The sequence below is a fragment of the Oryzias latipes genome, chromosome 14 (assembly GCF_002234675.1).
Source record: "Oryzias latipes chromosome 14, ASM223467v1".
In the NCBI taxonomy this organism is placed as follows: domain Eukaryota; kingdom Metazoa; phylum Chordata; class Actinopteri; order Beloniformes; family Adrianichthyidae; genus Oryzias; species Oryzias latipes.
In genome coordinates this window covers 25,955,488-25,970,105 of record NC_019872.2, presented here as the reverse complement: position 1 = coordinate 25,970,105, position 14,618 = coordinate 25,955,488, and the positions used below count along the sequence as shown (strand labels likewise).

The window sequence follows — 14,618 nt, the reverse complement described above, 5'->3', positions numbered from 1 at the left end:
TTAGGGTAGAAGATGTCCATGATAGAGTGAGGTGGAAAAGGATGATTCGCTGTGGCGACCCCTGATGGGAAAAGCCGAAAGAGAAAGAAGAATGTTACCCCTAGGAAACATAATCAGGAAACACAGCATTAATTTTCATTGTTATGCCGACAATACGCAGTTGTATTTATCCATGAAGCCTGACCAGAATGACCAGATAGAGAAACTGAACGCCTGCATCAGTGACATCAAGACCTGGATGACAATTAATTACCTCCTCTTGAACCCAGAAAAAACTGAGGTCATTATACTTGGTCCTAAAAACCTCAGAGATACTCTGTCTGCTCAGATAGTCTCCCTGGATGGTATAAGTATAGCCCCCAATTCCACAGTTAGAAACCTTGGGGTTTTACTTGACCAGGATTTATCATTTAAGGCTCACATATCTCAGGCATGTAGAACTGCCTTTTTTCACCTGCGGAATATTGCTAAGATCAGAAATATACTTTCTAAGAGTGATGCTGAAAAACTCATCCATGCATTTGTTACGTCGAGGCTGGATTACTGTAACTCCTTGTTAGCAGCGTGTCCTAAGAGTTCCTTAAGAAGTCTCCAGCTTGTTCAGAACGCAGCTGCTAGATTGTTAGCTGGAACCAGCAGAAGAGATCACATCACTCCTGTGTTAGTTTCGCTCCATTGGCTCCCAGTTGATTCTAGAATTAAGTTCAAGATCCTCCTGTTAACCTATAAGGCCTTACATGGAATGGCCCCGTCCTATATTAAGGACCTCATAGTCCCTTACCAACCAATCAGAACACTTCGCTCGCAAAATGCAGGACTGCTTGTGGTTCCTAGAATTAGTAAAAGTACGGTTGGAGGTAGAGCGTTTAGTCACCAAGCCCCTGTCTTATGGAATAAACTCCCAGCTCATGTAAGAGAGGCCGACTCAGTTTCTACATTCAAAGCTAGACTGAAAACGTTCCTCTTTGGACAGGCTTATTGTCAGACTAGTTAGTATTCAGAGATTATTTAACTTAATGTTAGTTTGTTTAAATTAAACTTAATAATAACTATTTCTTTTAAAAGGCTGCTAGAAGTTGAAGCTGGGGTAACTATGGTGCACTGGGGTTCTGTCCTCTTTCCTTTTTTACTTCTACCCTTCCTCTCCTCTATTCTTGATCATAATTTATCATTTAGTTCTCCATGCCTCTGTTTGGTGCAGTGCGATTCATGTATTGTCCCTCTTTTCCTCTCCCCTCCTGGGGAGTGGGAGTGCTTCCAGACTCCAGTTGGCTCATCCGTGCTCCAGTTCCTGACCGTTTACCTCGCCTTTGCTCCTGCTCCTACACCTGGCTGTGGATCCTGCCTCTGGCTCGACTCGCGCCTTTGACTGTCCCCACAACCACGGCTGGATGAAGCACGTCTGCTGGACTTTTATATATGTAGTTGTAGATTTAGATAAGTTAATTCGTCTCTAAGAGTTCTGGTAAATCGCCTGTCCGTCCTGGGGGAGGATCCCTCCTTCATGTGGGCACCCCTGAGGTTTCTTCGTTTTTTCCGGAATCCGGTTTTTTTGGGAGTTTTTCCTTACCGCGAAGGGGGGTCTAAGGGCAGGGATGCCAGTATAGCTTAGTCAGTTTGTTAGTTCATTTTAGTATTTTTCTATTGAACTCTTTGTATTCGTGATCCTTTTGATTTCATGTTTTACTTCGAAGCCCATCGAGACGACTGTTGTTGTGATTTTGGGCTATACAAATAAAATTGAATTGAATTGAATTGAATCTTTATGCTAGTATCTCTTCTAAAACAAATTATATTTAGCCTCACTTAAGGACGACCATTTGTGATGCCAGATAACATTTTTCTCATTTTCCAATTCAAGGAAATTGAATTTATTAGAGGGGAACAACACAAAAAAGTAGCAGATCCAATGATGCATGTCTGAAACTGCAAGATGTCCAAGATAAAATGAAAAACTCCCCCATCTAATGACTAGAATTCCTTTGTACTTGAGTCCTTAAGCGCCACATTAGAAGGGAGAAAACAATGCCGGACTAAATACACGGCACATGGCTGGAACCATGAGACATGAACAGTCTGGTTAAAAGTGTTCCTCAGATTCTGCAGTGATTCATTTTTTAAAAAGGAGCCAAGTGTGGGAACAAAGCACAGTGATGTTCAGCTTTACCCATACTGTGCAAAGATTGAAAACAGCACAGTTGGTCACAAGCTTAACACAGTTATCCAATCGCACACTCTGAAGTATTACCCTGGAATTTCGGCGGTGTCAAATGTTGGCGGTGCGATCCCTGAAGAGAGACTTTGCCGTCCTGTTTGGCCCAACAGCCACTGGTGAAAAAACAAATAAACCCCAGAAAGAGCAGCTTTTTCCACGAGGGAAATCAGATTGCGCCACCAAATAAAATCAATTGTACCGCATATCGTTACAATACAGAGAGCCATATCAAAGACATTGTTCTCTGCCAAGATTTCCCTTTGCATCATTCAGACAAGACACAAAGCAAATAGGATTGCCTTATTGTGCTTTAGCTGTCTTGCATTAGAGCAGAAAATCTCAGAGACGACAGAGTTACAATGGCAGAGACAAAGGACAGAGCTGAGCGCAGCGGGAAGACAAGATCCACTTCCACAGGAGACAGTGGCACACCCTGAAGGGTCTCATCAGGAGCAAATTCACTGAAATGTAATACAAGCTGGGATCCTGTGCAAAATGAAAAACCGCGGTACCCTGATCAGTCAGGCCTTCTGCGCCGCCACAGCTGATGCGTACCTGCATTGTATTCTGAAGGGCTTTCATTTCTTCCTCCGATGATTACAACAGAACACAAGCTGTATTGTTTATTTGGTTGAAAGCACAAATGATCTGCATCGATTCCTTTTTCATTCATTGTAAAACCCAGCATTGTATCTATGAATGCAAGCAAAATGGACCCAATTACAGCAAGCGACGCCTTTCTGCGACTTCACAGCTGAGCAAGATGATGAAGGCCTCAAACCGAGAGGAAAGGAGCAATCAAAGACCACTTATGGGCATTTGTAAATTCAAAAACTTAAATGGAAAACATTTCATGCTGTGACTTACAATAGTCTGCTTGGGACTTTAGATTGGTCCATTGACCAAACAAACTGGTATTGATGCAGTTTAAAGATCTATGTGACCCTTCACAATTGTACTAAGAATGTGTAAACGGATAAATAAAAATGGATAAATTACACATTTCTACATTAACATTGCTTTCCTAGTTCTACAAGTAAATTATCCTGTAGAACTAGAAAACAACTTGTAATTTGTAATGAAAGGGTTTACTATTCCTGTTTTGATTATTGATTGTAAATGAGAACTGGACTGAGTGACCCCTCCCCCCTGGCGTTCCAAACAGGAAGTACCTGCTGGCACCAAGAAGCCAAAACCTCATAGATTTCAATGGAAAAATAAACAACTTTCTTGCTTTCTTGATTGGCTAGTTTAGAACCTTCTAGTGGAAGTTATAAACTGGCCAATCAGATGCCTCCATTAAAGTATGTGGTGCCCACTGGCCCCAACGTTCAAAACCGCTTTCAAGTAGACGGGTTGTTGACGTCCATCAAGTCCACTCAAGTCCAAGAGTGGTTGCTATAGAGATGACTCAGACCCACTTGGACCAATCACTGCTTCCTGAAGACATTTGAGTCCAACATGGTGGCATCTGTATCACGAAAGAATTGTGACCGAATAGATTTCATTTCATTGGAGCTGGAAGTCATTGACGGGTTTTCACTTACTCGCTCCAGTACTCATGTACAGTCAATGGTTTTGATTGTAGTAGAAAGTATCTAAAGCTTCATATTCACACAGTGGTGTTCACGTCTTGACCAGAGTTTGTTTGGAAGGCGTGACAGCTCATCTTTACTGTGGTAAAGATTTGGAAATCTTAGCCTGGTTTTGCTTGTAAGTGAACCTTGCTGCAGTCCACTGTACTGCGAAGCAACAAAACACAGCAAATCGACAAATCCAAAGTAACACAAACTCGGTAAAAGTTGGAAAAGATCAGCATTTTCCCTTTTTTCAAGAACAAGTGTTTTGTCAAAGCTAAGCAATATTTGACCAACAAAAGACACTTTTGTTAGTTATTTAAATGTAAGCATGTTAATGATGTAGCATATAACAATTGTAAAAAATCCCAAGTTGGGTGAAAACGGCCATAATATGAATCTCAGAAGCTGATTTGTCTTCTAATGGCTTCCTGGTGAAGAGCTGACTGGATGATTGAAAGGAGTCATAGATTTGTTTGTTTTTTCAAGCAACAGCAATGGTTTATGACAAAAGCAAATTAATTGTTCTTACAAGTCATTCTAGTGATACAAGAAGAAATGCCACACACAAGCATATAAGTATTGGAAATACATAATACTGAAAAATGAAGTAAGTGGGGTCAATTAATTTAACGCTACATTAATCTTCACATTTACCACGATGAGCTTCCACAGAAATAATTGACTAAGATGATGAAGTTGAAAAATGAAGATGAGTCGTCTGCCACTTACACATTAAAATAGAAAATCTGGATTGTTTTTAAATATACAGAGTTGTTGCACACTAACCAGTGAAGACACAGTGTTGAGCAGACTAGGTGCCATGGAAACCCTTAAATCAACGATCAGAGAAAGAAAACGCCAAACTAGATTTACCTTGATCAACAAATGGTATGGATTTGCAATTCATATACGCAGTCAGCAATGTTTAGGGCAGGTGATTTCTTTAAATAATCATCAGCGTAGCAAAAGTACGTTTAGCCCCTTTAACAGTAGAGCTTTGAATTACAGCAACTCTTCAACCATTCAGGAAAGGAACGCAAGTCCAACGGATTCTGAAGCAGCGAAAAGCAGCACTACACTCATATGCAACACTTTACAACAGTGAAGGGCATATGCCATCAACGTTAATCAGCTGATTCAAACAGAAAAAAAAAAAAACGTCTTTGCGCCAATGTCAGAATCCATTAGATAAACTGCGTAAAGGTCACGGTAGTTCAAAGAGCGTTGTGTTATTGTGTTGTTATCTGTGACAACTGCGGTTCTAAAGGGTTAAAAGAATAGTACTGCAAAGCAAAACAATGGGTTAGGATGCTTGGACCACATAAAACTCAGAGATACTCAAAAGAAACCTCATTTTACTACAACCAGCTCAGCGTTGGCTGAAGTCAATCTTCACTTTACAAGCATCTTTTCCAATGCATCCGAAAACTGAGCACTGCACCGAGTGTCCTTCAAAGAACGGACAAGCCCCCGCTGATGCAAAACAACATTCCAATGAAGATAAGCAACCGCTACTTTGACTAAAATGCTGCCTTTTGCAGTTTGTACTTAACAGAAAGAGCCACACTTTGAATTTTTTCTACCGTTTATTCTTTGTTTCAAAGCAGGTTTACCTCATTCCTTTGTGGAAAAAAGAAAAACGCTTGTAGGTTGGACGTTTAAGGTTACCTTTTTTTAGTCAACCAACAAGAATTCTGGTTATTATACCAGAATTGGTTAGAATACCAGAATTATACTTTTTCTTTTGTCTTAAACTTTTGTTTAGGAACTTGAAGATGTCAGGACAGCAGATTTAGGTCTGTAGGGTTCAGGCACCTTTCACACGTAGCTCAAATAAGATTTCTTTCCAAAAGGATTGTTTTTGGAGTGTCGAATTCTAACTGATCCCAATCCAGCTGGTCATGTGCATCAACTGAAAGGAAACACCCCCCATGCAAAGGGGGGGGGGGGGGGGTAATGTAATAATCCAGCAGAGAGGGCCTGACAAGATTTTAAACCTATATAGCTGTTAATCCCAAGACAGTGTCAGCAGGCTGAACTGTCTCAGCCTCCACTCTGAAGTTCTTCCCGTCACATGTTTACATGCATGATGTACCAAAGGACAGCCCATCACTGAGTGACAACCACTGAGCTATGGCAGCTCGGGAACACCAGCAGACTGGAGAGAAAAGCTGCAAGTGGTGACTACAAAACATTTTGCCACCCATTAAAGCAAATCGAGCTCAAAAATGACAGCCGACCCGACTTTATTTAGCAAAAGTCCTGGATTTTACCAGGCCGGCTTCTACTTAATGGCAGCACTGACAACAAGGGCAAACAAAAGTCACTCGGAGGGAATGCACATCACAAAAATGAAAATTATTCCGCTTGCTGGAGCTGATATTTGATTCCATCAAAAAAACAAAAACAATAAAAGTCTCCTTGTACCCACTTTCTGTGGGTTCAAACTTAGACCAACCTCCAAATACACAATACACAGATAGACAATTAATACAGCTTCAAATTTGTGGGACATTTGCTCCCAAATAAATTCAAAAATGTAGTCTAAAAGTCTTTTAAGATGATTTATCTGTCTATTGCCTTCGTCACAACTGCCCTTATGGGTGGATACGAGCTGTCTGCAGGCAAAAAATGGTCCAAATCTGTACAGGAGATGACGGAATAGTGAGGTTGTAGAGCCAAATGTCAACCTACTGTAGGTGCTTAAAGACCCGCACCATTTTTGTTGCGCCGGTTGTGTTAGGTTGACTGTGAGCTAGTGGGAGAGCTCGTAAAAAGAGGTATCTCAGCCGTGGGGAAGGGAAGAGGGGCGGGATTGCTTCGCACTAATAAAGTCACCCACAACTCAGAGGTGAATTCCTAATCAACTCCTGCCGCTCTGTAGAAACTATGTCCTAGAAAAAACGACACAGATTCTTTGACTTTGGCTAAAAACAGCATCATCATAACTAAAAGACTGGGATCAAATAGATCAAAAGATGATCGGAGAGCATCTTTCAGGAATTAATACTATGCAAATGCAACATGAATATTCAACAGTGACTTCAGTTTGATTCATCTCACTTCTGTTGTGGTCAGGTTGCTTGTGGGCTGCTTTTTCAATGGCAGATTGTTGCCCACGCCCACCCCTCAACAAACACCCACTCCCCTCAAGAGATTTGAAATTGGAGGGTGCTTACTTGACATCCCATCAGTCGGCGGCTCACTAACAAGTAGGCCATAAACCTTTTTTCTCTCTTTGATTACACTAAGTGCATGGAGGCCAGATGCGACCCAGCAGTCATCTGTTGGCTTGTCAGCGGCTGAGTCACTTGAAGACTGGCGGGGCCGGGAGGAGGAGGAGGACGTCAGGCACTTGAGGTTCCCTCCCTCCACCAGCAAAGCTATTGTCCCTCGTTACAGGAGGAGGACAGAGCTGGAGGGGCAAAACAGACAACATGTCCATTTCCGCACCTGTTCTCCATCACCAGAGCTTCTAGCAGTTTGACTCCAGGCCAAATCACATGCTGGGATCCAGCTACTCCGAAACTCCATTATGATCAAATACCAACAAAAATAAAATCCTTTTTAAGTCAAAGTCCTTTGTAAAGTACAAAAACAAATGTAGGCAGTTAAAATAGGCAGTAAATTCAGCAAGGCAGCTCTTGTATCAAAAAGAAATCTCCAATAAAACATTGCAGCTTTATCAGTAACAACAGAGCTCCTCTGTGTCCGATACACAAATAAAAGATTGTTTTCAAACAGCTGGGGAGATGAGCAAAATGCAGATTGTGATTTGCAGGAGATAACAGCCTCTCAGTCAATATGTCAATAACTTCCACCGCACGGGGAATGGAAACAGCAGCTATGGAATAACCTCACCTCAATAAAAAAGGAAAAGTCTTCCAAACCAAACTCTGAATGAATATCAAACCCACCCACTGCTACAACATCAGAATGAATCGTCAATTATGGTTTTCCTTTTATTTACCGGTTAATTATTGTACAGGAAGGATGTATGAGTTTTGTTAAGGGCCAGGTGACCAAATATTAAAACAGAGGATTGCTCATCAGCGGTAGGAGGGAGTATTTGAAAAACCATTAAAAAAAATAAACTATATGAGAATAAAGTTGTAAAATTATTTTTTTAAAAATGTGAGAACCAAATTGTAAATATATTATTTAAAAAGTCAAAAATTTCCTGGGGGGAAAAAAAAAGCTTTTTCAAAAGAAAAGTTGTACTTTCAATGAATAAAAGTTGGACTTTTACAAAAAATGTAAAGCAAATTTAGCGAGAGCTTTTAGAAGTGGGATGTCCATCCAAATGTCTGCAACAAAAATTAAACAGATAATGTTCAACTGTCTCTGTTGGAACATATTAAAAGCTAAAAATCATAAAATTTAGACTTTTTTTAAGAATAAAGTTGTTGTTTTTTCTCAGAAAGTGTCAAATCTATTTTTTCCATAATTGTACTCTAGCAAATTTAGGACTTTCTCATAATTTTATGACCATTTTCGTAACATTTTTATTTTTTTATATAATTTGGGGAATTTGTTCTGGTAAAATATTGGTCTTTTTTCTGTTAAATTTATGATATATGTCACACATTTTTTATTCATATTTTTTTTATAAAATTACGACTTTTTAAAGAATATGTTTTCAATTTTGCTGGTGGAAAGTGTTTTTATTTCATAAATGTTTAACTGTATCCTCAAAAATTAATGACTCATAATTTTGCAACTTTATTATTGTAATATTTTGACTGTTTTCTCATAAATATAAGACTTTATTCTCATATATTTGCTTATTTCTCTATTTTTGGGTGGCCCCAATACTCCATCGTACAGAGGCTTGTATTTGAGAATAAAAGCTTCTATATTTTTTTATTAATGACATGAAATGTAGCGTTAACTAAAAGTAGATTCAACATCCCCCCAGTTGACTAATGTATTTGAGTCACAGCATCGTGACATGGACACGGAGATCACATCTTTACAGTGCTGCTAAAATCTGACCTTTCATGGTGAAAAAAGGTCAGATGTCCAAAGTGATTTGGATTAAGAATCTGAAGAAACAAAAATGTCTTTTAATCCAGATCTTGGTGGATGTCGGGAAGCACAAAGCAACGTTTGGATGAAAAGTTTAGCTAGTCCAATGTGTTTTTGGTCTTTTGGACATGTTCTTGAAGAAAATGAAGCTCAAGTTTTCATTCTGAGTATTTCTTTTTTTAAATTGTTGTGAATCCGGAGCACCTAGGAAAGAGCTTATTTGTGTCATAGAACGTACGCTGGGCGGGTTACAGGGTCCCTGCTCAAAGCTCTCAGCAAGAACAACAGTTTTTATTTGGGCTAAAAATGGTATAATCACACTTAAAAGACCACTGGAAACACTTCTACAATAGATCAAAATATGATCGGAGTGGGACTTTAAAGATAAATATATAAAAAGACGAACAAGAAGAAACAAACAAGAAGGAAGAAAAACTAATAATTAGCCATGGATGAACCTGTGACAGACGGCTCTGTTTAAAACACGTTTTAAAGCAGTTTCCTCATAAATTGGGTCTCTCAAACCTGTTCCAAGTTAGTTTCAATCAACCCCATCCCTTAACACTAATCAGATTTTAGCCCAGGTTGTCTAACTACTATAACCAACTATAGAACCAGATTTATTGACATTTTAAAAGGAAACTCTTGTAAAGTTGTTTCTTTTTCCTCCCGATTTTGCGACTCAACCTATTTGTGACCTGTGACAGATCTGTCAGGTAAGGTCATTAAAAGAAGAAAAGCCCCCTTCACCCGTTTCTCTGCACTAGGCCTGCACAATACAGTGCAAATTTATCGTTATCGCCAGATCGAGCTGTGGGAAAATTGCAATAAATGGTTACCTTAAATGTGCTACAACAGTCTCATGGCAGCTCGAAATATTTAACGAATCAAATAAATCCCTTTATGCATTTGACCAGTCAAATGGACGCCTTCACGTTGTTGACCAATCGGATGGAGCCCCTTTGTGTTAGATGATTGCCTCCTATTTAGGTGATCATTTGGAGTTTTTAAACAGTTGTAGTAAAATGGGACTAATGTTTTTGGTTGTTTTGTTATCTGTTCTTGTACCGCAAGTTATATCGTCATCGCAATATTGATCAACATCGTATTCCGCGAGTTTTCCTCATATGGTGCAGGCCTACTCTGCACTATGCTGTTCAAATGAATGGGAAAGAGAAGAGCTTTCATTTTCTTGTATCTATTACAATATACAGTTAGGAATTTCTAAAATATGTTTTAAGCTAAAAAGACAGAAACTGTTACTTCAAGCAACTTGAAGTGACTTATTTTATAGAAGATGAAGGAAGACAGCACTCAATTAAGAAAAATTCAAAGCTATCACCATAACACCGAGCTCCAAAACCACCTTCAAAATAAAGCTCTTCTGAGTAAAAAGAACAAATCCTGTACTCCTGACTTTAGTTTCCACTTAAGAACATTTCCTATATCTTCACTGTTCGAATGATAAGCTGACGATTGAAGCCCCCCTCAGTTTACATGTCAACGGTAATGTAGCAGTAAATAAAGGGATATGAAAGCCGGCAAGAAAGCACTAATGTGCCGGGTATAAATCATGCTGTCAGCCGAGCATTAATCAAGCTTTTACAGTCCATATCAATCCATTTGCTAAGATATACAGCGGACTGTATATCAGTATAAAAGGTGTGACAACAACGTCTGCCGGATTAACTTAGCACCTTCCTCTCTGATGCCACATTAGGTTCACTCCTGCTGGTTCATTTCTTCATAATAAAGCCAGGTTAAAACATACAAATGCTCACAACTAAACATAATTTAAGTCCCACTTCGATCACCTTTTGATCTATTTTAAACGCGTCCCCAGTGGTCTTTTGATTACGATGACATGCTTTTTACCCAAAAATCAAAAAACCTGTGTCGTTTTCTAAGACAAAGTTTTTTGCTCCGAGCAACCCCGCCCCCTCTTCCCGTCACACTTAACTGAGCGCTATCTGTTTACACACTATCCTGCTATATCACAGCTCCTCACACCCCCAATCTATCCAGCTGTACAGTTTTGAAGCAGGTGGAAAACAAAGACGTACATAATTCTAGTCGTCTACAACTGGATGAATCGGAATGGAGCAGAGCGGGGTGTTTCTGACCCGCCAGTTTTCTACGCCACAAAAAAAGCTCTTTTTCAAACGGCATTTTTTTTGTCTGCTCCTGATTTACAGCGATTTATACTAAAAAATAACTCAGAAATGCAATTTTGATCTTAACTTTCTTAATATATCTCCTCCATCAATAGAAAAATGCCACAAGAGCATGTTAAAAGCATCAACAACATAAAAAACATGTTCAGAATGGGTCTTTAGCGTTCGGTTGAAGCTGAAAGAAGCACAGATACTTGAGATCGAGCCCAGCAGGTTCATCTTAATTTAAAAGGGAATCCAAGGGAGCAGTTTTAAATCTTGTAAAAAAAAAAAAAATGACTGCCACCCAGCTCCAGAGTATCAGCTGACGGTCAGGGTGTGCTGCGTTCGAACTCGCACCCACCTCTGCTGCTCTTGAGGGTGCCATCTGCAGCCCTAATCAATACTTTTCTCAAGGAGCCGCTTAAAGACGGTTTTCAGGACTGCACGCATTCAACTTCAGCGAATAAACATGCTGGTGTTCATGTCTATAGTCTATCATTGGGATAACGGAGGAGAAGAACATCTGAAAAAGAAAATCTCTCCATCTAAATTTAAATTTATCTTTGAAACTTGTCACTGCAGTTTGTAAGAATTGTACTATTATTGTTTATATATTAGAAGATATCTCTACCATTCCTCTCCAAACATCAAGTTTACTCGTTTTATTCACTAAAAGGCTGCTACAATCATAAAGTGGGCACATTCTCCTCTCACTTGTGGCTCCATGCTCGCCACGAATCAGGGTTCTCAGGCCGAAACTTTTCTGGTTGCCCCATTTGTTTCCTCAGTGGCCAAATCACTAAACTGTAACGCTGCAAAGTTGATGGAAAAGCGCCATCATTGTTCCAGGTTCCATCCGTCTGCACATGCAGGCGGAGGCAGAAACAGCCTGTAAATGCTGGGCACAATGTGTGCTTACAGTATGCAGCTGGAGCTAAATAATTGATATGCTTTGTGCAAGTGCGCCCTGAGCCTTGAGTCAAATCACTGGAGCCATTACCATGAAGGTAAAGCAACACTCCCCGAAGAACAATAGACCCATTTACTTTGAGAGGCTTTTGCTGACTTCTTTGAAAATATATAAATTATTAAAAAGGGGGAAAAATACCACTGCGCAACAATTTTACTGGCTAAATCTGGATGAGGACTAGCAGGTAATCCACAATGTGACAAATGTGGAGAACTGTCTCCATGTTTGAGGGTCTAACTCAGTAAAAAAACACAGATTTATGAGCCTTGCTTTAGATAAATCCAAGCAGATGATGATTTATTACATAAGTGGAGGTGGAAAGAGCGCTCTCAGTTGTGAACGCTCAGGGACAGAACCAAGCAGAACCCATAAACATGGAAAGAACAGCTTCAAAGACGACTTTTCCCTCACAAATCGGCGCATAAAGGCGCGCGCTTGTTCCGCCAGCATCCTTCCCCAAACCCAGCAGCCGCTTAGGCTTACAGCGTACCGAATCGTGTCGCAGCCGCCTGCCCCTCACCGGGTTTATCTGAAGCGCATCCGCTTCTTGAAACCATCTAAGTGCGATTAGGAGAGCTTTGATGTTTCTCCATGCGCGCTGCCTCTGCAGATCCAGGGTTACGAGAGCGCAGCCCGCAGCGCAAGCGCGAACTCGGGCAACATTTTTTTTTTATCTCGTGTCTTCTGCCAGCCGGAGTTGCTGCGCGCGCGGCGGCAGGTTGGAGATGCAGCCCGGAAGGCTTCCTCTCACTTTGGCTCGCGTTCCAAACACAGAGCCGTACTTGTTCCTCTGAAATATCAACTTCGAAAGAAAAATAGAGGATTTTCTCCCACCCAATCCGTACAGCAACACAAATTCAGCAGCAGGGTTTCACCAATTTGCGTTTTGTGCCGTTTAATCGAGTTACCAAGTAAAGCGCACAGCGTTGTTTGGCAGTTTCCCAGTGCGCACGTAGTCTAGGATTCTGTTTGCTGCACTTTAACGCACCACTGCTCCCTGTGATTTATTTACAGCGCGTTTCCGCGCAAAAAAAGCCGCAAAAGTAACCAAGCGAGGAGCGCGCGGAGCGCAGAACAAACAACTCAAGGGAGACTGGAGCAAAACCACGCGGTTCTTTCCCCTCAGCGTCTCCTGCCGGAGTTCCCAGCTGTGGAGCGGACAATCCACGCGGCGTTTTACCCCGAGAAAAGTGATGATCCGCGTAGGCACCAACCCTGCCACGCACGCTCAGACCTAAAAACACGCAGAAACACGCTTTTTCTGCTCTGTGCGTCAACTTTTCGGAGAGCTAGTTCTTCCACAGCAAGCGCTCATCCGCGCAGACATCGACCGGGGGGGACGCCGCTAAAACCGCTTAGCCCCCACCCCTCACACACACACATACATTTGCATCCGTGGAAATCCGACAGGATTTCACGTCAACAGCGGAGTCTTACCTTTGTGAAGAGCCGCTGGGAAGAGGACTAGAAAGAGGAGAGTCGCCAAAGAGCCGCTGCCAGCGTTCGCCATGTTGGACACCTGCTTCAGTATGGCAGAGAGAGGCAGCTTCACCTAGAATGGGACTCGGATAATGATATGCGCAAAGATGGGAGGGTACACGTTTCCACGCGCGCTTCTTCCCAAGCACGATGCTTTGTGTTCACTCCGAATGCACGCGGGGATGTGAGGAGCTTTGGTCACATGGGCAGGGGGGGATAAAAGATAATAACGCGGAGCTGCCGCGGGGGTGGACTCACTGTTTAGATTATTAAAAGTCATGGTTTGCTTTTAGATTTACTGCACACAAAATATAAAATAATATTATAGTTTTTTTTAAATCGCCCATTATTTAATATATTTGGTTTAGGTTGCATAGTTTTATTTTTAAATCAAGACTTAACTCCTAACTTCCGTGTTGAAGCACATTTAAAACATAATTAACCGGAGCTTTTTCACCAAATCACCACTAGATGGGCTGACAAAAAAAAAAAAAAAAAGCAAATATATTTTTATTTTTTACTTGTAATAATTTAACTTTATAAAATTATATTTCATTATATTATTTGTATAACACGTTTTTTCAAACGGCCAATATGACATCATCGATTTCATGAAGTGGAAATCTCTTTGATATGAGCGTTTTGCAACCACCATTTATAAATCCACTGAGATCTGAAGATAAAAATGTTGATATTTTATTTAAAATTTACATTTAAATACATTTCCTTTGCAAAAAATATTCAAACCCAATGGGTTGTGGTCTATATTCGCCAAAATAGGAAGAATTGACGGAGACTGGTTTTCTGCAGAGACCTCTGGGAGATTTTTTTGGGCATTGGATTTTGGAATTGTAGATTCGGACAGCACTAAAAAATGGCGAACACACTAAACAGTTTACGATGTAGTGAGTAGGGAAAGAATTCGGACACAACCAGTTTGAAAAGCAGACAGGCAGAACCAATAGCTTATTAAAGGCCATTCGTATGAAAATGGGTTTTTTGGTGTTTATTAAGAAATAGATATTCTCCTTCTCAATCTTTAACAGTTTTAGTGTGTTCTGTGGAAGTGGAATTTTTAAATAATTTGATTGAAAAATTAAAAAAAAATTTAAAGATGAAGAAATAAACACATTTTTTATTTACAGTAATAGTGTGTATTAAATGGCTGACTTAAAAACTAACAAAAGTAA

General features: G+C 40.4%; 1 protein-coding gene across 5 annotated transcripts in view; it reads right to left on the bottom strand.

Moving 5' to 3' along the window:
* The window catches only part of LOC101165248 (cell adhesion molecule 1), a 501,577-nt gene extending 487,960 nt beyond the window's left edge, over positions 1 to 13,617 (bottom strand). For 2 of the 5 annotated variants that reach the window (XM_023962567.1, XM_023962566.1), the window contains exon 1: positions 13,387 to 13,616. In XM_023962567.1, coding sequence (XP_023818335.1) covers positions 13,387 to 13,459 — 73 coding nt within the window. In that variant the 5' untranslated portion in view covers positions 13,460 to 13,616. Of the gene's footprint in view, positions 1 to 13,386 lie in introns of all 5 variants that reach the window. The other 3 variants (XM_023962565.1, XM_023962568.1, XM_023962569.1) reach the window with 3 other exon arrangements.
* Between the last annotated feature and the right edge of the window lie 1,001 nt (positions 13,618 to 14,618).